The sequence below is a fragment of the Ranitomeya imitator genome, chromosome 6 (genome assembly GCF_032444005.1).
Source record: "Ranitomeya imitator isolate aRanImi1 chromosome 6, aRanImi1.pri, whole genome shotgun sequence".
Taxonomy (NCBI): domain Eukaryota; kingdom Metazoa; phylum Chordata; class Amphibia; order Anura; family Dendrobatidae; genus Ranitomeya; species Ranitomeya imitator.
In genome coordinates, this window is record NC_091287.1 from 38946081 (window position 1) to 38969940 (window position 23860).

At 42.4% G+C, this 23860-nt stretch overlaps 1 protein-coding gene across 1 annotated transcript in view; it reads right to left on the reverse strand.

The window, feature by feature from the left end:
• HACD1 (3-hydroxyacyl-CoA dehydratase 1) overlaps positions 1–23860 on the reverse strand; it is an 85254-nt gene that overhangs the window by 8055 nt on the left and 53339 nt on the right. The window contains exons 4-5 of the mRNA XM_069729511.1: positions 22273–22361; positions 3027–3148 (exon numbers count right to left, since the gene is read on the reverse strand). Of these exons, the coding sequence (XP_069585612.1) occupies positions 3027–3148; positions 22273–22361 (211 nt within the window). The remainder of the gene's footprint in view (positions 1–3026; positions 3149–22272; positions 22362–23860) is intronic.

Below are 23860 nucleotides of genomic sequence, written 5' to 3' on the forward strand. Positions count from 1 at the left end.
TGACAGGTTTTGTCAGAATAATTGCAATGTTGGCGATTATTGGTGATTTTTTCAGCTCATTTGCATGCAGCAATTATCTTTAAATTTGATTAGAATAAATTGGATATTTATTATGATCCCACACCCTTTGCTACTGCAGAAAAATGCTGAGAAGAGGTCCAGAATCCGGCCAAAGCCTCAGACCTTGTGATTATTGATCTGTGTCGTATTGATCTATGAGTCCATTCTATTCTTTATATTTCTACAGTTTTATCATTTTGAATTCTGATCACCAAAGCAGAGGACATTTGATCCCAGTTCAGCTTCTCCATATTCCCGACATAGATGAATGGAGGTTATTGTGCACATGTGCAGCTGAGATTCCCCAGACAAGGCAAGATAAGGGTTGGGGGACTGCTAAAACTGAAAATAGGTGTGGGTCCAAGGGGCATATGTTGTCTAAGGCCGGTTTCACACATCCAAAAAATCCGGTACCGGAAAAAAATCGGTACCGGAATTATCCGTGTCCGTGTGCCCCTACGTTTCTGTGGCACATCAGTGTGCCGCCCGTGTGCCCACTGGGTACCACACGCACCGTGCTGGGTACCACACGTACAAGCATCTGGTGCTGAAGCCGCGATTCATATCTTCCCTGCAGCAGCGTTTGCTGCAGAGAAGATATGAATAATAGTGTTTAAAATAAAGATCTATGTGCCAAACCTGTGCGCCCCCCCGCTGTTCTGAAAATACTCACCCGGCTCCCTCGTTGGCTGTCGCTGCTTCCTGTTCTGGCCCCATCTTCTCCTGTATGCGGTCACGTGGGGAGGTGGAGCCGCATATTCATTACTGTAAATGAGCGGCCCCACGTGACCGCATACAGGAGAAGATGCGGCCAGAACAGGAAGCAGCGCCGGCGAGGGAGCGAGCCAGGTGAATATTTTCAGAACAGCGGGGGGGGGGGATCCTGTGAGCTACATCCTCTTGTAAAGACCTTAAAAATTAGCACTACATTAAAAGGGATGTATCTCTGGAACCATATGGAGGATTAAAAAAAAAAAAAGAAGAAGTAAAGCAGCATATTCAGGGAAGCAGTGAGAAGTAACTAAAAGAAAGAAATGGCCTCTTTTGCCCCGGTGACAATTCCTCTTTAACGCTATTATACATTTTTATTTTCTGTGACGAAGAAATTCCAAAGTTTCCTCTAAACATAATTTTTTTTTCAACAATAGATTTTTACTACACACAATTTTAATCATGCACGGAGACAATTCACTGACGCCATCTGTGTTCTGTCAGGGTGGTTTCACACTTGCGTTTTTGTCTGCAGCGTTTTTTTTCAAAAAAACGCATGCGTTTTTTTTCCTATCTTTAACATTGAAAACGCATGCGTTTTTTTGTGTACGCGTTTGGTCGCGTTTTTTGACGCATGCATTTTTTTACTGCATGCGTTCATTTTCTGAAATGCTACTTGTAGTATTTTTAGAAGCGTTTTTTGGACCAAAAAAAAACGCATGCGTTTTCATGCGTTTTTTTGGGGTCAAAAAATACATTGGAGTCAATGGGGACGCATGCGTTTTTTGGTGCATGCGTTTTTTGCGGTAAAAAACGCATGCGTTTTTTTATTAAAAAACCAGAAAACACACTGATATGCCACCCCCCAGCATAAAGGTGATAAAGGGAACCTAACCCTACCCCTAACCCTACCCCTAACCCTAACCCTACCCCTAACCCTAAGGGATCCTAACCCTAACCCTACCCCTAATCCTACCCCTAACCCTAACCCTAACCCTACCCCTAACCCTAAGGGATCCTAACCCTAATCCCTTTATGGTTAGGGTTAGGGGTAGGGTTAGGGTTAGGGGTAAGGTTAGGGTTAGGATCCCTTAGGGTTAGGGTTAGGGGTAGGGTTAGGGGTAGGGTTAGGGGTAGGTTAGGGTTAGGGGTAGGGTTAGGGTTAGGATCCCTTAGGGTTAGGGTTAGGGGTAGGGTTAGGGTTAGGGGTAGGGTTAGGGGTAGGGTTAGGGGTAGGGTTAGGGTTAGGATCCCTTAGGGTTAGGGTTAGGGGTAGGGTTAGGGGTAGGGTTAGGGTTAGGGTTAGGATCCCTTAGGGTTAGGGTTAGGGGTAGGGTTAGGGGTAGGATCCCTTTAGGGTTAGGGTTATGATCCCTACCCCTAACCCTACCCCTAACCCTAACCCTAACCCTAACTATTACTGTTTATAGTGGGTTTTTTACTTTATTTTGATGATTGGCAGTTGTCACACATTTTTCTGCATGCGTTTAAAAAACGCAAACGCATGAAAAAACGCATGTAAACGCGGTAAAACGCCGCGTTTTTTTCACCACATGCAAAAACGCATGCGTCAATAAAACGCAGCGTTTACACGCGTTTACATGCGTTTTTTCACCATGCGTTTTTTTGCGTTTTTTACCGCAAAAACGCACCCGAAAAAACGCCAATGTGAAACCAGCCTCAGTGATTTTCAAGAACCCATAAACTTGTATAGGTCATTTTAATATGTCGCTTGGATCAAAAACTGGACATGTCTCACGGTCCGCAAAAAAAAAGGAGAAAACACGGACATATGAACAGCACCATTCTCTATCCAATAAAAACAAGGAGAGAACACACGTGAAAAACAGAAGTCTGAATGATGCCTAAAAATCTTAATTTTTTATCTTCCCATAGGCTTCTCTACAGGAAAAAATAAATAAAAAAATAAAAAAAAATAAAAAAAGGAAATCATGATGTTCTTTACAAGCCAGAAAAGTCTTATACAAAATCTAACAAAAAAAAAAACACACAGAAAAAAAAGCGTTAGAGGGAACACGGCATAATTGATTTATAAATAGAGGGAAGTGCAATCTGGTGCAGTGAAGAATAATGTGACAATATGTCAGTAGATAAACGTGTGATTCCTTCAATCTGTCCCGTTCTCAAAAGATGACATTAAGAGTCTGCGAACAGAACCATCCGAGCCCAAGGCCATCTGTGAGCACACAGAACCAAGCCATGCAGAAAATGTCGGCACCGAGCGCGCTGCCCACCTGGCCCATTTAATGAAGTACGGCAAGTGATGGAGAAGGTTAAACGTGTAGTAGGAATATCGAGTGATCTCGGTCACAGTCCACACCACCAGGAAGAGAAGGACGCTCTCCTCATTCTGGATCTAGAAAAAAAACCATAAAAAATATAAAAGGCATCGACTACACCAGATAGTAAAATATCAGTCATGAACGAAATTGTAAAAATGAAGATAGAATGGCACCAAGTGTTTTCCTCCACAACTATGATGTAACGTGGAGTTCGCCTAAATGAACTTTAAACAGCGCTAGAAAAATAGAGACTCAATTCAGAACCACTGCGGCGCGCAGTAATCAATAGCAGGCGGGTGGTGCTCAACAGAAAAGCAATGAAGATCCAGAGAATAAAGATGAAATGAAGTGGCACTCACCCGATCTTGCTGAATGAAAAGTGTCCTTTATTCAGAGTGCATACTCACAGACATCTAAAGGAGAGGCGGCTTGGTAGAAGGAAAGGTGCGAGGGGAGGCAAGAGGACGACGGCCGTTTCGCGCCTGCGCGCTTCAACGGGTCCAGTTGAACCCGTTGAAGCGCGCAGGCGCGAAACGGCCGTCGTCCTCTTGCCTCCCCTCGCACCTTTCCTTCTACCAAGCCGCCTCTCCTTTAGATGTCTGTGAGTATGCACTCTGAATAAAGGACACTTTTCATTCAGCAAGATCGGGTGAGTGCCACTTCATTTCATCTTTATTCTCTAAAATATCAGTCACATGTAAGTCACAGATACATCACATTAAAGTGCGCACAGTCTAAGATTAAAGTTGACTGAAAGGGTTATCCAGAGGGAAGAAAAATTCAAAAGGGCTCAGATGGGTTGAAAAAAAATAATATAAAAAAATTAAAATGTTAAAAAACGATTTCTGTTGATAGAGTCCATTGGGATTTTTTACGGGAGACCCTGACCCATATTGGCTTACAATCCAATTTCCTGGGGAAAATTATGTCATTATATTCAAAACCCTCAGCTCGTGTTAGAGTCAATGGATCTTTGTCCGATCGTTTTTATATCCAGAACGGTACTAGACAAGGCTGCCCGTTGTCGCCCCTTTTATATGTTTTAGTTATTGAGCATTTGGCTAAGGCTATCCGAGTTAATGACAGTATCTCAGGGATTCAGGTTGGAAACTCTAACCATAAAACGGCCCTATTTGCCGACGACATCCTCCTCTTCGTCTCTAACCCAGTCGTGTCTTTTCCAGTGCTTATGAAGGAGTTCGAATCCTTCGGGGATTTAAGTAACTTCAAGATTAATTACTCCAAAACTGAGGTCCTAAACATTTCTCTATCTTCTTCCGTGGTGGCTTCCTTGAAGCGGACCTTCCCCTTCAGATGGCAACAGGATCAGATTTCATATCTCGGGGTGAACCTCACCTCGGATCCTCTTCAATTATTTTCTTTGAACCATCAGGTCATTTTGAACAGGGTGGAATCCCTTCTGGAGTCTTACGGCCCATTGAGGCTGTCGTGGCTCGGTAGGATTCAGGTGGTTAAGATGGATATCCTGCCGAGATTTCTTTATATCTTTCAGGTGATTCCCATTTGGCCACATAAATCGTTTTTTATTAAAATACAGTCCTTGATTTCCCGTTTTATCTGGAAGGGGAAAACACCGAGAGTGATTTACAAGGTTTTATCTAGGTCACGCCAGTTTGGTGGGGTTGGTCTACCCAACCTCCGAAACTATTGCAGGGCGGCCATATTAGTTCGCCTCTTGGACTGGAAATATAAAATTAAATTTAAAAAATGGGTAGAGTTGGAACAAGAATGGTCCGATTTGCCTCTTCATTATCTTCAGTGGATCCCAAAGCAATATGCTCTTCAACGGGGGAGATTTTCCTTCCTAACCTCAGAGGCTATGAGGGCATGGCACTGCATTGGTGTGAAGGGGTCCGCTCCTGCTGGGGCCAGCCTTCTTACACCTATTTTTTGCAACCCGGCATTTCCTCCGGGCATTCACAGGAAAGCCTTCATGGGATGGAAATACGAGGATGACATACGGGTTGGTGATATCTTTCAGCGTGGCGAGATTCCCACCTTCTGTTCCCTCCAAACCCAATCTCCCTCCACTAAACTTCTATTGTGGGAGTACTTGCAGGTCCGGTCCTTCCTGGCCTCTTTGAATTTGCCAAGGGGTTCGAACTGTAGACTCTCTCCCTTGGAACTGTTGTTTGCCGGTGGTGACGCCCCGAGCAGGGGAATCTCTTCCCTCTACTCAATTTTTTCAACACCTGACTCTGACGCAAGGCTCTATTTCCAGTCTGCTTGGGAGAAGGATTTAGGGAGAATTCTGTCGGATGAGGAATGGGAGCGTTGCTTCCTGATGAACCATAAACTCCCAAGTTCCAGTGAGGCCTCGGAGAAGGGGTATAAACTGCAAAATAGGTGGTACCTCACTCCTGACAGGTTACACAAATTTTCTCCCACAATTTCAAACTGCTGTTGGAGGTGTGGAAATGGCATTGGCATTGGCTCCCTTTTGCATATCTGGTGGGGCTGCCCCTTGATTAGAACATTCTGGGACCAAGTGTTCAGAAATTATGGTTTGATCACAGGCAAGCACATCACCGGTACTCCGGAGATGGCATTGCTCTCCATGATTCCCGGTTCGGTGAGATCCCAAAAAAAGGACATCCTCAAATTTTGTCTAGCGGCTGCTAGAACGGTGATCCCCCGCCGATGGCGAGACCCGGTCCCCCCCGATATTGTGGAGTGGTTTTCAGAATGTGAAACCATCTTTAGGATGGAGGAAATTGATGCAGACCTTTCACAGACAAGGGTCTCCTTTTTAGGTATCTGGACTGAATGGATTCTATTTAAAGATTCTGCTCGTTTCCCTGACCTGTTTACCTGAATACACCTGTCTATTCTACAGTCGATTACTATGCTACTCTTCCTTTCTTTTTGTGTTCTCATTTTATATTTCTTTTCTTGAGCCCCACTTACTCGGGCTCCCACCTCTATTTCCTCTTCTTTCAATCTCCCCCCTGGGTGAGCTGTTCACCTTCCACCAGCTCGGTGTGATAGGTCTATACCATGATTTATCAGTTACTTTTATAATGATACTATTTGCGTGCATGTCTCGCTCTAGGGGACATGGGCGAACTGATTTTAGGTATGCTTTATTTTATTCACGGTAAGGAAAGTCCTCGCCTGTTGCGGGGGGAAAGGAGTTATTGCTTATATGTTAAAGATACCGTAGTCATTCTAGAGGGTTTACTCCCTCTAAATTTTTTTTTTTTTTATTCTTTCTCTCTTTTATGTAAGATTTATGCAAGGTTTGTGAACGAGTGTTTTTTGTGTTACTCTTCTCGAATTGTATATTATAAGAAAAAGTACTTTGATCATTGACGTAGTTTTCAACTACTGTTTTTCTTGTAAAATTCTCTTCTCTTTAATAAAAATATATTTAACCACAAAAAACGATTTCTGGAAAATCGGTCCGATCCTAACCTGTTCTACACCTTTTACAAGATTCTTTTCAGTGTACTTTTTTCCTATGGAGCTTTGCCAATAAGACTGCATACATACAGTAACTTTTCTTCTTAGTACAGCTGATACTTCCCAAAAAATACTTAAAAAAAAAAAGGTTAAAAAATGAGTCTTTAAAACAAAACTTTTTATAACATTTTATACTTTTTATTGCATTTTTGAAGTTTTATAAAAAAAAAAGAAAAAGTTTATGGTAAAATATGAAATGAAATGTTATTATTAAAAAATAAGTAAAAAAACACGCAAACACTAAAAATGCAACCAAAATACACTATTGCCACTCTTTCCATCACTGCCACAACCGCTGCATATTATTTCACCCACTGAACTTGCACTGCTTCACTATTATCACCATTTAATAATCATAACATGCAAAAATATGAGATATCTAGATAGATAGATATGGGCAGGGTCAGACTGGCCCAGCGGATACCGGTGCATTCACTGACGGGCCTTGGTTCCCTGTCGGCCCCTGAGCAGGAAGTAGAGGGGGCCCACTGGTTTCAATTGAATGTGCACCTGAGGACACACATTCAATTGACATGTATTGCCCCGCCACAACAGAGGCCGGCGGCTGCTTGAGTGCGCTCTTCTGTGGATGTGGATGCTGGGGCCAGTCCAAGAGATATGGGGACCAGCCATGCCAAGGGACATAATGAGGGGGGCAGCCAGGCCAAAGGACATGATGGGGGGCTAGCCAGGCCAAGGGACATAATGGGGGGCAGCAAGGCCAAGGGACATGATGCGGTTCCAGCCAGGCCAAGGGACATAATGGGGGGCTAGTCAGGCCAAGGGACATGATGGGGGGCCAGCCAGGCCAAGGGACATGATGGGGGTCCAGCCAGGCCAAGGGACATAATGGGAGGCCAGCCTGGCTAAGAGACATAAGGGGGGCAGCCAGGCCAAGGCACATAAGCGCCCGAGATTGGGCACATTATTAAATAAAGGCCAGGATGAGGTGATTTAATAACTGTATGGGGGCCAGAATGTGGAACATACCTTATTAGTTTATGGTGGAAAGTAGGGGACATAATTACTGTAAGGGGCAATTATTGGACATTATTACTGCTGCAACATAATTTGCATTTTAGGAGACTGTTTTCAATGGGGGGGAAAGTGGGGTCCTGTTACTGTGCAGGGCAGAACTATGTCGCTTTTTTTCTTCATCTTGCATAGTGTAGAAGTCGGGGAAAAAAGTGGGGAATGTGCTCTACAAGAGATCAGCTATAAATGACTTATTCTCTGCAGAGACAAGTCCTGGCAGGAAGAAGTGATAGCGTACGGTGCCAGATAAAGAAGAAAAGCAAAAATGAAGGACTTCACCTTTAGACATCACTTGTGAGTCACTATAGCACACGTGCACGCACACTTTACACTATATACAGAGCTGCTGTGATCACTGCATTACCTGTACACTATATACGGAGCTCCTGTGTATAATACCAATGATGATCACTATATTGCCTGTACATTATTTGTTATATATAGAACCCCTCTGTATAATGTCACTGGTGATCACTGTATTACCTGTACAATATACATTATATACAACGCTCTTGTGTATAATGTCATTGGTGATCACTGTGTTACCTGTATACTGACACTATATACAGAGCTCCTGTGTATAATGTCACTGGTGATCACTGTATTACCTGTACACTGACACTATATACGGAGCTCCTGTGTATAATGTCACTGGTGATCACTGTATTACCTGTACACTGACACTATATACAGAGCTCCTGTATATAATGTCACTGGTAATCACTGTATTATCTTTACACTAACACTATATACAGAGCTCCTGTGTATAATGTCACTGGTGATCACTGTATTACCTGTACACTGACACTGTATCCAGAGCTCCTGTGTATAATATCACCAATGATCACTGTATTATCTGTGCACTGTACACTATATACAGAGCTCCTGTGTATAATGTCACTGGTGATCACCGTATTACCTGTACACTGACACTGTATACAGAGCTCCTGTGTATAATGTCACCAGTGATCACTGTATTACCTGTACACTGTACACTATATACAGAGCTCTTGTGTATAATGTCACTAGTGAGTCACTGTATTACCTGTACACTGACACTATATAGCAAGCTCCTGTGTAAAATGTCACTAGTGAGTCACTGTATTACCTGTACACTGACACTATACTCTATACTATTGTATATGCAGTGTTGTGAATTCTGTGGCAGAGCTCCCTCCTGTGGTCACAAGTGGTACTTCGGCTGATTCTCTCTGTGAGCTTCCGTTGGTGGAGGAAAGTGGTACTGCGGCTTCTGAGTTTCCTTCCTCAGGTGATGTGGTGAAGTCGTTAGGTGCTGCTCTATTTAACTTCACCTAGTGCTTTGATCCTGGCCTCCAGTCAATGTTCTAGTATTGGACCTGTTTCCTCCTGGATCGTTCCTGTGGCCTGCTGCTCTGCGTAGCTAAGTTCCACTTTGCTATTTTGTTTGCTGTTTTTTTCTGTCCAGCTTGTCTATTTGTTTTTACTTGCTTGCTGGAAGCTCTGGGACGCAGAGGGTGTACCTCCGTGCCGTTAGTTCGGTACGGAGGGTCTTTTTGCCCCCTTTGCGTGGTTTTTGTAGGGTTTTGTGTTGACCGCAAAGTTACCTTTCCTATCCTCGCTCTGTTCAGAAAGTTGGGCCTCACTTTGCTAAATCTATTTCATCTCTACGTTTGTCTTTTCATCTTAATTCACAGTCATTATATGTGGGGGCTGCCTTTTCCTTTGGGGTATTTCTCTGAGGCAAGGTAGGCTTATTTTCTATCTTCAGGCTAGCTAGTTTCTCAGGCCGTGCCGAGTTGCATAGGGAGCGTTAGGCGCAATCCACGGCTGACTTTAGTGTGGTTGGAGAGGATTAGGGATTGCGGTCAACAGAGTTCCCACGTCTCAGAGCTCGTTCTTGTTTTTTGGGTTATTGCCAGGTCACTGTATGTGCGCTGACCTCTATGTCCATTGTGGTACTGAATTACCTTTCATAACAGTACTGGAGGCCTAAAGTACTAATGATTCTCAATAGAGGGAAAAAAGAAGTTCTGAGACCATTTTTTTTTCTCTGCACTGTGTTTTGCCTTTTTTTTCCCCCTAGACATTTGGGTAGTCCAGGACACAGGTGTGGACATGGATATTCAGGGTCTGTGCTCTTCATTGGATAATCTCGTTATAAATGTACAAAAGATTCAAGATTTGGTGGTTCAGAAGCCTATGTTAGAACCAAGAATTCCTATTCCTGATTTGTTTTATGGTGATAGAGCCAAGTTTGTGAATTTCAAAAATAATTGCAAACTGTTTCTGGCCTTGAAACCTCGCTCCTCTGGTGATCCAGTTCAACAAGTGAGAATTGTTATTTCTTTTTTGCGTGGCGATCCTCAGGACTGGGCATTTTCCCTTGCGCCAGGAGATCCTGCATTAAGTAATATTGATGCGTTTTTCCTGGCGCTCGGATTGCTGTACGATGAGCCTAATTCAGTGGATCAGGCAGAGAAGAATTTGCTGGCTCTGTGTCAGGGTCAGGATGAGATAGAGGTATATTGTCAGAAATTTAGAAAGTGGTCTGTACTCACTCAGTGGAATGAAGGTGCGCTCGCGGCTATTTTCAGAAGAGGTCTCTCTGAAGCCCTTAAGGATGTCATGGTGGGATTTCCTATGCCTGCTGGTCTGAATGAGTCTATGTCTTTGGCCATTCAGATCGGTCGACGCTTGCGCGAGCGTAACTCTGTGCACCATTTGGCGGTATTACCTGAGCTTAAACCTGAGCCTATGCAGTGCGATAGGACTTTGACCAGAGTTGAACGGCAAGAACACAGACGTCTGAATGGTCTGTGTTTCTACTGTGGTGATTCCACTCATGCTATCTCTGATTGTCCTAAGCGCACTAAGCGGTTCGCTAGGTCTGCCACCATTGGTACGGTACAGTCAAAATTTCTTCTGTCCGTTACCTTGATCTGCTCTTTGTCATCGTATTCTGTCATGGCATTTGTGGACTCAGGCGCTGCTCTGAATTTGATGGACTTGGAGTATGCTAGGCGTTGTGGGTTTTTCTTGGAGCCCTTGCAGTGTCCTATTCCATTGAGAGGAATTGATGCTACGCCTTTGGCCAAGAATAAGCCTCAGTACTGGACCCAGCTGACTATGTGCATGGCTCCTGCACATCAGGAGGTTATTCGCTTTCTGGTGTTGCATAATCTGCATGATGTGGTCGTGTTGGGGTTGCCATGGCTACAAGTCCATAATCCAGTATTAGATTGGAAATCCATGTCTGTGTCCAGCTGGGGTTGTCAGGGGGTACATGGTGATGTCCCATTTCTGACTATTTCGTCATCCACCCCTTCTGAGGTTCCTGAGTTTTTGTCTGATTACCGGGATTTATTTGATGAGCCCAAGTCCGATACCCTACCTCCGCATAGGGATTGTGATTGTGCTATCGATTTGATTCCTGGTAAATTTCCAAAAGGTCGACTGTTTAATTTATCTGTGCCTGAGCACGCCGCTATGCGGAGTTATGTGAAGGAGTCTTTGGAGAAGGGGCATATTCGCCCGTCATCGTCGCCATTAGGAGCAGGGTTCTTTTTTGTAGCCAAGAAGGATGGTTCACTGAGACCTTGTATAGATTACCGCCTTCTAAATAAGATCACGGTTAAATTTCAGTACCCCTTGCCATTGTTATCTGATTTGTTTGCTCGGATTAAGGGGGCTAGTTGGTTCACCAAGATAGATCTTCGTGGTGCGTATAATCTTGTGCGTATTAAGCGAGGCGATGAGTGGAAAACTGCATTTAATATGCCCGAGGGCCATTTTGAGTATCTAGTAATGCCATTCGGACTTGCCAATGCTCCATCAGTGTTTCAGTCCTTTATGCATGACATCTTCCGAGAATACCTGGATAAATTCTTGATTGTGTACTTAGATGACATTTTGATCTTCTCGGATGATTGGGAGTCTCATGTGAAGCAGGTCAGAACGGTGTTTCAGGTCCTGCGTGCTAATTCTTTGTTTGTGAAGGGATCAAAGTGTCTCTTTGGTGTTCAGAAGGTTTCATTTTTGGGGTTCATCTTTTCCCCTTCTACTATCGAGATGGACCCTGTTAAGGTCCAAGCCATCTATAATTGGACTCAGCCGACATCTCTGAAAAGTCTGCAAAAGTTCCTGGGCTTTGCTAATTTTTATCGTCGCTTCATCTGCAATTTTTCTAGTATTGCTAAACCATTGACCGATTTGACCAAGAAGGGTGCTGATGTGGTCAATTGGTCTTCTGCTGCTGTGGAAGCTTTTCAAGAGTTGAAGCGTCATTTTTCTTCTGCCCCTGTGTTGTGTCAACCAGATGTTTCGCTTCCGTTCCAGGTCGAGGTTGATGCTTTTGAGATTGGAGCAGGGGCTGTTTTGTCGCAGAGAAGTTCTGATTGCTCGGTGATGAAACCATGCGCCTTCTTTTCCAGGAAGTTTTCGCCTGCTGAGCGAAATTATGATGTGGGCAATCGAGAGTTGCTGGCCATGAAGTGGGCATTCGAGGAGTGGCGTCATTGGCTTGAAGGAGCTAAGCATCGCGTGGTGGTCTTGACTGATCATAAGAACTTGACTTATCTCGAGTATGCCAAGCGGTTGAATCCTAGACAAGCTCGTTGGTCATTGTTTTTTGCCCGTTTTGACTTTGTGATTTCATACCTTCCGGGCTCTAAAAATGTGAAGGCGGATGCTCTGTCTAGGAGTTTTGTGCCCGACTCTCCGGGTGTATCTGAGTCGGCGGGTATCCTCAAAGAGGGAGTAATTGTGTCTGCCATCTCCCCTGATTTGCGGCGGGTGCTGCAAAAATTTCAGGCTAATAAACCTGATCGTTGCCCAGCGGAGAAACTGTTTGTCCCTGATAGGTGGACGAATAAAGTTATCTCTGAGGTTCATTGTTCGGTGTTGGCTGGTCATCCTGGAATCTTTGGTACCAGAGAGTTAGTGGCTAGATCCTTTTGGTGGCCATCTCTGTCGCGGGATGTGCGTACTTTTGTGCAGTCCTGTGGGATTTGTGCTCGGGCTAAGCCCTGCTGTTCTCGTGCTAGTGGGTTGCTTTGCCCTTGCCGGTCCCGAAGAGGCCTTGGACACATATCTCTATGGATTTTATTTCAGATCTTCCCGTCTCTCAAAAGATGTCAGTCATTTGGGTGGTCTGTGATCGCTTCTCTAAGATGGTCCATTTGGTACCCTTGTCTAAATTGCCTTCCTCCTCTGATTTGGTGCCATTGTTTTTCCAGCATGTGGTTCGTTTACATGGCATTCCAGAGAATATCGTTTCTGACAGAGGTTCCCAGTTCGTTTCGAGGTTTTGGCGAGCCTTTTGTGGTAGGATGGGCATTGACTTGTCTTTTTCCTCGGCTTTCCATCCTCAGACTAATGGCCAGACCGAACGAACCAATCAGACCTTGGAAACATATCTGAGATGCTTTGTTTCTGCTGATCAGGATGACTGGGTGTCCTTTTTGCCTTTGGCTGAGTTCGCCCTTAATAATCGGGCCAGCTCGGCTACCTTGGTTTCACCGTTTTTCTGCAACTCTGGGTTCCATCCTCGTTTCTCTTCAGGGCAGGTTGAGTCTTCGGACTGTCCTGGTGTGGATACTGTGGTGGACAGGTTGCAGCAGATTTGGACTCATGTAGTGGACAATTTGACCTTGTCCCAGGAGAAGGCTCAATGTTTCGCTAATCGCAGACGCTGTGTGGGTCCCCGACTTCGGGTTGGGGACTTGGTTTGGTTATCTTCTCGTCATATTCCTATGAAGGTTTCCTCTCCTAAGTTTTAACCTCATTTTATTGGTCCGTATAGGATTTCTGAAGTTCTTAATCCTGTGTCTTTTCGTCTGACCCTTCCAGATTCTTTTTCCATACATAACGTATTCCATAGGTCATTGTTGCGGAGATACGTGGCACCTATGGTTCCATCTGTTGATCCTCCTGCCCCGGTTTTGGTGGAGGGGGAGTTGGAGTATATTGTGGAGAAGATTTTGGATTCTCGTGTTTCAAGACGGAAACTCCAGTATCTGGTTAAGTGGAAGGGTTATGCTCAGGAAGATAATTCCTGGGTCTTTGCCTCTGATGTCCATGCTCCCGATCTTGTTCGTGCCTTTCATATGGCTCATCCTGGTCGTCCTGGGAGCTTTGGTGAGGGTTCGGTGACCCCTCCTCAAGGGGGGGGTACTGTTGTGAATTCTGTGGCAGAGCTCCCTCCTGTGGTCACAAGTGGTACTTCGGCTGATTCTCTCTGTGAGCTTCTGTTGGTGGAGGAAAGTGGTACTGCGGCTTCTGAGTTTCCTTCCTCAGGTGATGTGGTGAAGTCGTTAGGTGCTGCTCTATTTAACTCCACCTAGTGCTTTGATCCTGGCCTCCAGCCAATGTTCTAGTATTGGACCTGTTTCCTCCTGGATCGTTCCTGTGGCCTGCTGCTCTGCATAGCTAAGTTCCACTTTGCTATTTTGTTTGCTGTTTTTTTCTGTCCAGCTTGTCTATTTGTTTTTACTTGCTTGCTGGAAGCTCTGGGACGCAGAGGGTGTACCTCCGTGCCGTTAGTTCGGTACGGAGGGTCTTTTTGCCCCCTTTGCGTGGTTTTTGTAGGGTTTTGTGTTGACCGCAAAGTTACCTTTCCTATCCTCGCTCTGTTCAGAAAGTTGGGCCTCACTTTGCTAAATCTATTTCATCTCTACGTTTGTCTTTTCATCTTAACTCACAGTCATTATATGTGGGGGCTGCCTTTTCCTTTGGGGTATTTCTCTGAGGCAAGGTAGGCTTATTTTCTATCTTCAGGCTAGCTAGTTTCTCAGGCCGTGCCGAGTTGCATAGGGAGCGTTAGGCGCAATCCACGGCTGCCTTTAGTGTGGTTGGAGAGGATTAGGGATTGCGGTCAACAGAGTTCCCACGTCTCAGAGCTCGTTCTTGTTTTTTGGGTTATTGCCAGGTCACTGTATGTGCGCTGACCTCTATGTCCATTGTGGTACTGAATTACCTTTCATAACAATGCAGATCTCATGTGTATAATGTCACTGGTAGTAATAACAGTGTTGTTAGTATTGTGGTTTTTATTCATGATCATTATTGTAATATTTGGTCACTATGTGGTGGTAATATGTGATCTGGTCATGGTGTGGTGGTATTTCTCCCTTGTATATAGTATTATTCGGTCACTATGTGGTGGTAATACGTAGTATGGTCACAGTGTAGCAGTATTTCTCCCCTGCATATGGTATTATTCGGTCACTATATGGTAGTAATATGTGGTCTGGTCATGGTGTTTCTGTATTTCTCCCTTGTAAGAAGTTTTATTCAGTTACTATGTGGTCTGGTTATTGTATTGGAGTATTTCTCCTTGTATGTGGCATTATTGTAACTTGGGGCTGCCTGTCTTTTACAGTTGATGCTCCACTATAACAGGGATAACGCCTTGCAGATATTTGCATATAACTGTAGGGTGGGCCTCTAGAGTCAATTCCCCCTGTGGGCCTTAGCCACCCCAGTCTGACCCTGAATAGATCGATTGATTGATTGATTGATTGATTGATAGATAGATAGTGGATAGATAGATAATAGATAGATAATATAGATAGATAGATAGATAGATGATAGATAGATACGATAGATAGATAGATAGATAGATAGATAGATAGATAGATAGATAGATAGATAGATAGATAGATAGATAGATAGTGGATAGATTTGGCAGAGCTTAGACCTGATCCAAAGCCTAATCTGGCATCTGGCATTTGTGTGACAGTGCTGCCATCTAATGGTACAATAAGATATTAATATTGTAGCATCGCATGCTGTTTGAGGACAGGTTTTTTTTGGCTATTTTGCCATGCAAAAAAATAAACACACTGTTGTCACCTCCAGTGCTGTTCCAGCAATGTTGACGCCAGGTCACCAATGACCTTGCCTTGTGAGCCCAGCAGCCAATCAGCAGCTGCTATCCGGCATCTGGAGGAAATGAGAAAGAAGCTCTGACTTCTTCAGGATGTCAGTTTCATCCAAAGGAAATGGGGCGGCCCGTTATCAGCAGCTTATTGGCATAATAACGGAACGGTGCAACATCAGAGGTGAATGTAGATGGTTTTTATTTTACATGGGGGAATACAGTATTTGAAAAGCAGACAGAGCCTTTAAGTAGACATTGTTGCTGGGTTTCCCTCCTCATTAGACCGTTCACTGCCTAATTTAAAATGAGTGCTTCCTCCAATTGCCGGCACTCCACTGGTTCTGGAACAGTTTTTTCGTTTCTTCTGTGCCCCTCCGTTCCAAAGCTATCACCTGGCCCATTCCTGGTGATAACGGTGGAACATTTTCTTTTCCAGTTTTTTATGGAACTGGTCTTTAAATTTGGGGCCATTTTTAATTTTTTTTCATTGCCGATTTCCAGTTGCTATGACTGTTTTTATTTTAATTTTTCCATAAGTGGTATGTTGTTATTTACGAAATAAGTTGTAGTTTTTATCGGCATTACTGTAAAGTACATTTAACCTATCCATTAACGTTAAATATTTTTTTTAGGCAGTGGTTGTAGAACTCGGCAATGTCACCAATTTGTTTCCTTTTTTAATGCCCTCCGCTGTGACATATAAAAAACATGTATAATAACAAGTCCCAATTCAGTAGGAGGGGCGTTTTGTGCACCAGCCTTAATAAGGGACGTGAAGGAATAAGATGCGCCCGCCACTTAATGAATTTACTAATCTTATCTGTGGCGTTTGCCTTGCAAGAAATTTTACTCCAGAAAGAGGCTGTACCATATATTTTTTTATTTTACTATTTTTATTTAAATGAAATAAAATATTAATAATTGTTGGGATTGCGTCTTTTCTTCTTTTTCTTTAAACTTTATTAATTTTTATTTCCCCCCCCCAATATGTTACTAGAAGCTGGAAAATAATGCCTTATAGGTGTGATGACGGGGACGAGTAGTATTAGGCTAAATCAGGGAGCCCCATCTGTCTGTCAAACTGTTTAGATGCTAAAGTTACTATTCGCATCTGCATCTAATGGGTTAAATGTATAATATTATTTATTCATTTAGCAACATTGATTCCATGGTGCTGTTCCTGAGAAGGGGTTACATCAAAATACAAACATCACTTATAGTAGACAAACTAACAATGACAGACTGATGCAGAGGGAAGAGGACCCTGCCCTGGCTCCGGTGGTGTTGAGTTGGCCGCCTGGTTATTGCAGGTTGTAAACTTTCCTGAAGAGATGGGTTTACAGGTTTCGTCTGAAGGATCTGAATGTAGTTGATAGTCGGACGTGTTGGGGCAAAGAATTCCAGAGGATAGGGGATATTCGGGAGAAGTCTTGGAGGCGATTGGATGAGGAGCGGATAAGTGTGGAGGAGAGAAGGAGGTCTTGGGAGGACCGGAGATTACGTGAGGGAAGATTTTGGGAGATTAGTTTGGAGATGCACGGAGGAGAAAGGTTATGGATGGCTTTGTAGGTCAGTGTTAGTAGTTTGAACTGGATACGCTGAGGGAATGGGAGCCAGTGAAGAGATTTGCAGAGGGGGGAAGCGGAGGAGTACAGAGGAGAGAGGTGAATTATTCGGGCAGCAAAGTTAAGGATGGACTGGAGAGGTGTGAGAGTGTTAGAAGGTAGGCCACAGAGGAGGATGTTGCAGTAGTCAAAGCGGGAGATGATGAGGGCATGCACAAGCATTTTGGGAACGTGAGGGTTGAGGAAAGGATGGATGCGGGAAATATTTTTGAGCTGGAGGAGACAGGAGGCGGCGATAGCTTGGATGCAGTTTGAAGAACAGGTCAGAGTCAATGGTTTCTCCGAGGCAGTGGATTTCCAGTACAGGGAAAAGTCTGATGTCATTTATTGACATAGATAGATCAGATAAGGAAGATATGTAAGATGGAGGAAAGATAATGAGTTCAGATTTGTCCACATTGAGCTTGAGGAAGCGAGAGGAGGAGGATATGGCTGATAGACATTCCGGGAGAGGTGATGTCTGGGCCAGAGAGGTAGATCTGAGTGCCATCAGCGTACAGATTGTACTGTTGAGAGTCCTCAGTGGTTGATACCTTTTAATGCCTAACTGAAAAGATGGTAACAAATTGCAAGCTTTCGAGACTACACAGGTCTGTCCATCAGGCATAGACTAAAACAAATTCTGGAGAATCACATATTTATGCACAAGACATCACAGAAAAAAAACCTGAAAAAATCATGGATAAGACAGGTGACATGAAGCCGAATTACCATGAGTGATAAACAGTTATGGCCATAAATGTTGGACCAGTTATATTGGACCAGTTCTTAGATAAGGAATGTTTTATTGTCCTCTGATTGGGGTCTGGTTCTGTTATGATGACCCCATATGGTCTTAGGGGCAAACTCCTTCGTTCCTTAGTTGATGCAAAAAGACATAAATCCATGCAACACATTCATTCCTGCACTAAGACTGTCAAAGGTCATCATCAGTTTATATTCTCATAATCTTTCTGTCTCTTTGCGATTTGAAGTTACCTTTTAATACAAGTAATTTCATGTCCATAATGGTATGATCCGGGAGACAAAAATGTATTGCCACAGGTAGGTTCATTCTTTTTTCTCTTATTGTGTGGCGATGAGAGTTCATTCTTAATCTCATAATCTCCGTTTCTGCCCTGTCTCCCCTACATACAGACCCCCAGTTGGATATTTAGTACAAATGATTAGGTACACCACATTAAAAGGTATCAACTACTGAGGACTCTCAATTCTAAATATTTTTCTATCCACTGGCTAACACGGTACCAAGATATATATCTTTCTTGTATCAGATTGTACTGGAAACCATAACCATATGCATCCAGCGTCTGCTGCTGATGGCACAGGCTCCCCACTTGTAACACATATGTACGTCACAAATATAATGTGCGTTTTCTGAAGTGGGCTCAGGAGCTCAAGATGGGTGCAGCAATCAGAGCTAATTTTTGTTGCTGTTGTTTAACACCCCAAATTATGCTGTCAATCTTTCTGACAATAGCACTTAAGGCACGTGATCCTGTCAGAGCATCTATTCGAGCTCCCACTGGCCCCTGTGATTTTTGTTGCTGTATATAACCTCAATCCTATAATATTGCAGTGCATAGTACAAGCAATTAAACAATTCCAGACTTAAGTCCCCTATGGGGACTAATATAAAAAGTGTACAGTAAAAAAAAAAAAACACCATAAAAATTTAAGAAATTATTATTATTATTTCTTAACTAAACATGTGCGCTAATTCTTCATCTGCAAAAGTCCGATGATACTATAAAATGATATATTTATTTATAATAAACTACATAAAGCAAAAATATACAAATTTGCAATCTCTGACCTGAAGAATTACATTGTCAGGTTATTTGTATCGCAAAATGAATGGCGTAAAAACTAATGCCCCCCCAAAAAAAATTTCACTGCTTATTTTTTTTTTTTTTTACATCATACGGTAAAATGAATGGCATCATTCAGAACTACAACTTGTCCTGCAAAAAAAAAAAAAAACAAGCCCATATTTGGTGATGTGGACAGAAAAATAAAAACAAGTTATGGCTCTTATGGAACAGAAAAATGAAAAATTGCCTTCTCATGAAGAGAAAAAGTCAATAGATAATATTTTACATGCATTTATATAATTTAAAAGTAGGTTAGTCCGAGACGCCTGGAAGCGAGCCCAGGAGCTTCATCTCCAGCAGCCTCGTCGGCACATATCTACATTCCCTCAGGAGAAGCTCTAAGAACCACGAGCTTCTAAAAAAAAAAAAGAAAAAGTAACCTGAGCCCAATGCCAGCCTCCGGTGCCAACGCAACCCAAGGATCGATTATGGACGTGTTCATTTAGAAACCATGAATCAGACAAGGCAACATTGAAACATTTCATGTTCAGGCCAAAGAGCTGAAAATTACAGATCAGAAATTGGAGCACATTGTATCTTCGATTTATGTCAATGTAAGGATAAATGAACCCCTTCATAGCCTGACAATTATTTTTCTCATTTTTTCACTTCCGTTTTTTTTTTACTTTCTATTCTTTCAAGAGCCATAACTATTTTTTTTTTAATTTTTACATAGCCGGGGGATTTATGAGGGCTTTTTTTTTTCTTTTTAATGAGTAGAAGTTTCGAATAAAACCATTTATTGTACAATATAATGTTCTTTATAAAAAAAAAAAAGGGAAACAGATTAAAGTAAGGTGAAGTGGTGAAAAAAAAAAGAAAGAAAAAAACACAGATTAAGAGTAGTGATGAGCGAATATACTCGCTACTCACGCTCGGGGGTCCTCCGAGTATTTTTAGTGCTCGGAGATTTAGTTTTTCTTGCCGCAGCTGAATGATTTACATCTGTTAGCCAGCATAACTACATGTGGGGGTTGCCTGGTTGCTAGGGAATCCCCACATGTACTTATGCTGGCTAACAGATGTAAATCATTCAGCTGCGGCGATGAAAACTAAAACTCCGAGCACTAAAAAATACTCGGAGGACACCCGAGCGTGCTCGAGAAATCTCGAGCAACGGGTATATTCGCTCATCACTAATGAAGAGGTTGCAAAAAAACATGAAGGGAATGGGAGGGTTTGGTTTTACAGTGTGGTAAAAATAATGACTTGGCGATATGCATGTAAGATGCAGTACGGTTACATCGATACATAACTATCTTATATTTTAATGTTTACAGAATCTGTAAAAAAAAAAAATTTTTGTTTGGATCACCATCAGTACTTGTAAGAAATGGCATATCCCCCTCCAATTGCTGCTGCTCCACTGATTCTAGAACAGTTTTTCTTTTCCTTCTGTGCCCCTCCATTCCAAAGTTATGAGTAATAAGGGTAAGTTCACACAGGGCGTTTTTGCAGCTTTTTTTTTCTGCAGCAAAACCTGATCATCTTGGCAGGAAAGAAACTGCGTCAAAAACGCAGGTTTTGGTGCGATTTTGTTGCGTATTTGGTGCGTTTTTTTTTCTCTTTGTCCAGACTAATGTCCTTGGATTTTCAGCAGCAAAAACGCAGCAATCAATGATACCGGCGTTTTTGCTGCGTTTTTTTCAACACCCATTCAAGTCAATGGGTGAAAAAACGCAGCAAAAATGCTGAAAGAAGTGACATGCCCTATGTCCAAAAAAACGCAGCAAAGCACAAAATACTGATCAAACAAAAAACCAATGAGTGTGCATGAGATTTCTGAAATCTCATAGGCTTTGCTGGTACTGTAAAAAGCAGCTGAAAATTAGCATAAAAATACGCAGCAAAAACGCCTCCAGTGTGAACTTACCCTAAAGATGTCAATTTTCAAATATTCTCTTCCACTAACTGGGCGTGTAACATGGAACTTCTCTGTGGGCGTTTGCTTTTTCTCCCCTGACACTGGCCAATCAAAATAAGGCAACACCCACAGGGTACACGCCCAGTTAATTTGACGGAAAATTTGCACCATTATTACCTGCAGGGGTACCTTTGGAATGAAGGCGCACAGAAGAAAAAGAAAGACTGTTCCAGAATCAGTGGAACAGCATATATTAGAGGAGGTAGTCTGTTTGAATTTTTTTTTTTAAGTGAAAACTTCCCTTTAAGTCTTTCCTTGATCCACAAAAAAAGCCCCTCTGGGTTAGTTACATGGGAAAATTATGTGAAAAACTTGACGAGTCGCGATATATGCATATGAATACTAAGATACATTTACTAATTCCGATCCTGTCTGCTATGTAGACAATGTAGTTTTAGACTAGACAGCCTGAACAGACGCCAAATATATCACTGCGGCTTGTGCTGGATGTTACATTTGGACACTTTTTTCTAATTTTATACCAGAGGTGTCAAACTGCATTCCTCGAGGGCTGCAAACAGGTCATGTTTTCAGGATTTCCTTGTACTGCACAGGTGATAATTTAATCACCTACACAAATAATGAGTTGGTGATTAAATTATCACCTGTGCAGTACAAGGAAATCCTGAAAACATGACTTGTTTGCAGCCCTCGAGGAATGCAGTTTGACACCCCTGTTTTATACCATATCTTGGTTGGTTTATATATGGACCTATTTTGGGGGGGGGTCAGGAGAGCCGCCGGCCAGTCCGTGAAGTGCAATGCGACCGTTGGTCATGTTACCCGTCCGTCTGACTGCCTTCTTAAAGTGACCCTGCCACATTAATTTATAAGTCGATGTAGCCTTACGTAATGGTACATATGTGTTGAAAAACTTTTTTTAATTGTTTTTTAGAGGAATTTAAAAAAAAAAATTCTGCAACTTTTTTCTTTTTCTTTTTCCATTGTGCAAGATAAGCGATGTGGTTACTTTATTCTACGGATCAGTACGAGTCAAGTAATATCAAATTTATATAGTTTTTTTTAACATTACCAACTTTTGTCCAAAAAAAATAGTTTTCAGAAAAAAACAAAAACAATAAACACTAAAAACAAGAAAATAAAAATATTTCTCCATATTCTGAAATCCACAATAATCTCTTTTATTTTTCTATCGACGGAGCTGTATGAGGGCTTGTTTTTAGAGGGATGAGTGTAAAATAATAAATAAATTTGGCAGACGCTACATGCACCACAATTCAAAAATGATTTTTTTTTTTGCTGCATTTTTTCAAAATTGTGTAAAAAAAAAAAAAAAAAGAAAAATGCTACAGGTTTATATTGAAAAAAAAAAAAAAAAAGATGCAAGGTGACAGCAATGTGTGAACGCAGCCTAAGTATGAGATTTCACACCCACCTGTTTAATGCTGTTGGTAATTAACCAGACCATGAAGATTCTGGAACTGACTTGGACCCCAGTTACTAGCACCGAAGTACGCACTATTCCTTTAAAAAAAAAAAAAAAAGGACAAAAGGTATGAAATCGTGTTAAAGAAATATTCTAGGGTAGTTCCATAATAGGAAAACTCCCCCATTCATAGATAGAAAATGTCACAGAGGCTCACGTAGTATAACCACTAGCCTAAATCTCTCCATTAAAGGGCTATTCATAGATATTGTCCCACACGTCTTTTAAATAGAAGCAATTTTGCAATTTACTGCTTGTTAAAAATTTTCTCCTTTCGTAAGATACTAACACTTTTCTTTTGTTTACAGCTCATTGCCGTGGAGACCGACCACCGCCGCTAGATAGCGGAACTTGTGCAGTGCTTACAAGATCTTTTCTAATGGAATTGTAATTACTGTTATGAAGCTTTTGGGGATCACTGAAGTGTGTTGTTACCTCCTAGACCTGGCTAGCTTCAGTAAACTGCTTACAACCTAGACAGCAGTGGTGGTCGGTTTCCTAGGCAACGAGCTGTAAACAGATGGAAAAAAAAGAGTTGATATCTTAATATGCAATATATTGCAAAATTACAAGTACTGTCCAATAATATCCATCTATAAATATGGGAAAATCCCTTTAATAATTTTAAGGGTTTGTCCACCCTTATGTTATTAATGACGTAGGCTCAAAATAGGCCATCAATATCAGGTGTCGGACCCCATCGATCAGCTGTTATGAGCTGTGACGGGGTCCGAATGTAAACACTGAATGGAGGAGCTGAACAGCACAGCTCCATACAATGTGTAGTGACTGCTGCAGTTACAAGAGACTAAGGGCTCATTTCCACTTGCGAGTAAAACGGACGAGTGCAATCCGATAAAAAATCGGATTGCACTCGGACCAATGTTATTCAATAGGTGTCTTTTCATTTGCGATTTTTTTCTCAGCCGAAATCGGACTGAGAAAAAAATCGCAGCATGCTGCGATTTGCTGCGAGTCTCAGATGAGACTCGCCAATGCAAGTCAATGGGTGCGATAAAAAAAACGCATGGCAAACGGAACATCCGTATTCCATCCGTTTTTTACGGAAACCTTACCATTCTGTGTCATAGAACACTGTAAATAGTCCTGTAAATGACTGTATAAAAATAGTTGCAGAGAAAAAAAACGGATTGCATACGGATGTAAAACGGATGGTGCGATTACAAAATTGCATTGAACTCGCATCACAAACGCATGACAAACGCATACTTTTCATCCCTTTTTTCGGTCCAGATTACGGACCGATTTGTCTATCACAAGTGGAAATGAGCCCTAAGCGCTCATCTCCAGCACAGGCAGTAGCGGCTGCACATTAGAGTTGTGTTGTTCCGCTCAAATCCCTGTTTACATCCGTCCGCCAACGGATCTGATGACAGCTGATTGGTGGGAATAACAGGTGTCAGACCCCACTAATATTGACTTATGACTAGACGACGCCTTCAAAAATTCATGCACCTAGAAATAATACTCAAAACCAAATAGGTAGGAATCAAAAACTATAGTGTGCGTACATATA